Source organism: Procambarus clarkii, chromosome 5 (genome assembly GCF_040958095.1).
Source record: "Procambarus clarkii isolate CNS0578487 chromosome 5, FALCON_Pclarkii_2.0, whole genome shotgun sequence".
NCBI classification, from domain to species: domain Eukaryota; kingdom Metazoa; phylum Arthropoda; class Malacostraca; order Decapoda; family Cambaridae; genus Procambarus; species Procambarus clarkii.
In genome coordinates, this window is record NC_091154.1 from 37,506,335 (window position 1) to 37,508,834 (window position 2,500).

General features: G+C 39.4%; 1 protein-coding gene across 1 annotated transcript in view; it reads right to left on the reverse strand.

Moving 5' to 3' along the window:
* The window catches only part of LOC138351727 (uncharacterized), a 15,852-nt gene extending 15,313 nt beyond the window's left edge, over nt 1-539 (reverse strand). Inside the window, exon 1 of the mRNA XM_069303756.1 lies at nt 455-539. Within this exon, the coding sequence (XP_069159857.1) occupies nt 455-539 (85 nt within the window). The remainder of the gene's footprint in view (nt 1-454) is intronic.
* Between the last annotated feature and the right edge of the window lie 1,961 nt (nt 540-2,500).

Sequence of the window (2,500 nt, forward strand, 5' to 3'; positions counted from 1 at the left end):
GTAGAATCATGAAATTATATTTATATAGAGAGAAACTTAGTCAGCGTTTGTCAGGAATATTTAATAAAACATTAGAGTTTGGCACTGTGCCAGTGCGAATGTGGTCCTGGTTAGATCATTAGGTTTGAAACTATCGTTCAGTCTATAGTTAATTGCTGTAAAAATTTCTTAAAAACGGTAATCTCTAATAACATTCGTGCTTATCTTAACAACAAATGGAAAATATAGATTAATCAAAGATTAGCAACATGACTAATTAAAGACTCGCTACATGACTAATGAGAGATTAGCAACAAAACTAATAAAATATTTGCAACTGTGCTAGTGAGGGATTTGCAACATGCATAATAAAGATAAGCAACAGGCTTAACTACCCGACTATAAATACCATCACCACTATGGCTGCAACACCTTTGCAATTTCAACTGCTAATCAGTTGTTACTGCGGGCTCACCTTGGCCCGTGCTACTTGGAACTTTTTGTTCCAGGTAGCGAATCTTAGACAACAACAACAGCCAATCTGTTATTAGTGACACCATTATTACTACAGCAACTAGTAGATCCATTTACCCAACTTTGGTTGTTATTTTAGAGTTGCAAGAGGCAGTCAACCTGACCATCAATATCGCAGCGTGATGCATATTGGTATATAAGCAAAAAATAAATAGCAATGAGAAATAGGTTTGTATCCTCGATGAAAACGGACAGCAATCCCCGTGAGAGAGAGAGAGAGAGAGAGAGAGAGAGAGAGAGAGAGAGAGAGAGAGAGAGAGAGAGAGAGAGAGAGAGAGAGAGAGAGAGAGAGAGAGAGAGAGAGAGAGAGAGAGAGAGAGAGAGAGAGAGAGAGAGAGAGAGAGAGAGAGAGAGAGAGAGAGAGGGAGAGAGAGAGAGAGAGAGAGAGAGAGAGAGAGAGAGAGAGAGAGAGAGAGAGAGAGAGAGAGAGAGAGAGAGAGAGAGAGAGAGAGAGAGAGAGAGAGAGAGAGAGAGAGAGAGAGAGAGAGAGAGAGAGAGAGAGAGAGAGAGAGAGAGAGAGAGACACAGACAGACAGACAGACAGACAGACAGACAGACAGACAGACAGACAGACAGACAGACAGACAGACAGACAGACAGACAGAGACAGAATGACAGACAGACGGACAGAGACGTCCCTAAGCTGTCACACCGGAACACACTTTATAATATTCGAAACACCAATGACGCAGTTTTTTTTAACTGATAAAATATTATCATTTCTGAGACTTCCATCTAACATGTTGGCTATTACGTAAATAAATAAATTACTATCATTTCCGTCAATATCGTCGTTATTTCCAACATTTTGTCTTAAATTATTATTTTTTACATTTAACTGAAAAATATTTATTAAAAAAAAATGTAAATTTATCCATTTCATGTAAAACGAATATTTTAAACACGTCTATTAACACCATAATATAAAATGTTCAGCTATAAATTAACATTCCAGTTTTCTGAGAAAATCACCTGGCGGGCGTCTAAATATTTTGAAAGGCTTAATTACATTGTCAGTTACCTAAACGGACGGATAAAGTCGTTACATTTGATTTAATGATGCAACTGACGCGGCTTAATTAATGACAGGGAAAAAAGGCTTGATCCATTTATCCCGTGGTAGGAGAACTTGTGAATAGAATTGGGAAATTTGAATTGGCAGGAGTGGGGAAAGTGGGAGAAAACTGGGCATATTCTTGGGAAATTTGTGTAATGGGGAAAACTGGATTTTTTTGGGAGGGATGGGGGGAATGGGGAGCCTTGCATGGGTAAAAACCGATGTCTTGCACCGGTTTCAGGTCTAACCGAAGTCGAATATTCGGTTGACAATGGCATTGATTCGTTTACTGAGTATTGGATGTTAATGAAAACCCAAGTCTTCGTATTCATAAGTCACGTTGCTGAATGCGGAATGACGCCACTGTCTGCATCTGTTTGTTTGCCTGGCACCCCCCTGCATCTGGTTTGCTTGCGTGGCACAACCACATCTGTTTGCTATGCATGGTCTAGCCGCATGTGCTTATCTGCTTGACATCACCGCAAATGCTTGCTTACCTGTCAATAACTGTATGGTATCCCTTGTATCTGCATATTTCTGTATTCTTATTCCTGTACAACAATGCAATATTATTTGTGTAATTCAGCTTGCTGGATCAATGCGTAAATATTGCGACGTGTTATATCCGTTACATATATTACTCTTGGCGCATATTTAATCCCATCACCTTTACTGTTGGGCATGTTTCAGTGAGTAATGCCTGCGTTCTCTGTACTCTTGGGTATGTTTCAGTGAGTAATGCCTGCGTTCTCTGTACTGTTGGGTATGTTTTAGTGAATAATGCCTGCGTTCTCTGTACTGTTGGGTATGTTTTAGTGAATAATGCCCACGTTATCTCTAGTGTTGGCCATGTTTAAGTGAATAATCCCCGAATACATTTACTCTTGGAAATGTTTCAGTGAATAATTGTTTCTATGTGATAATAGATGG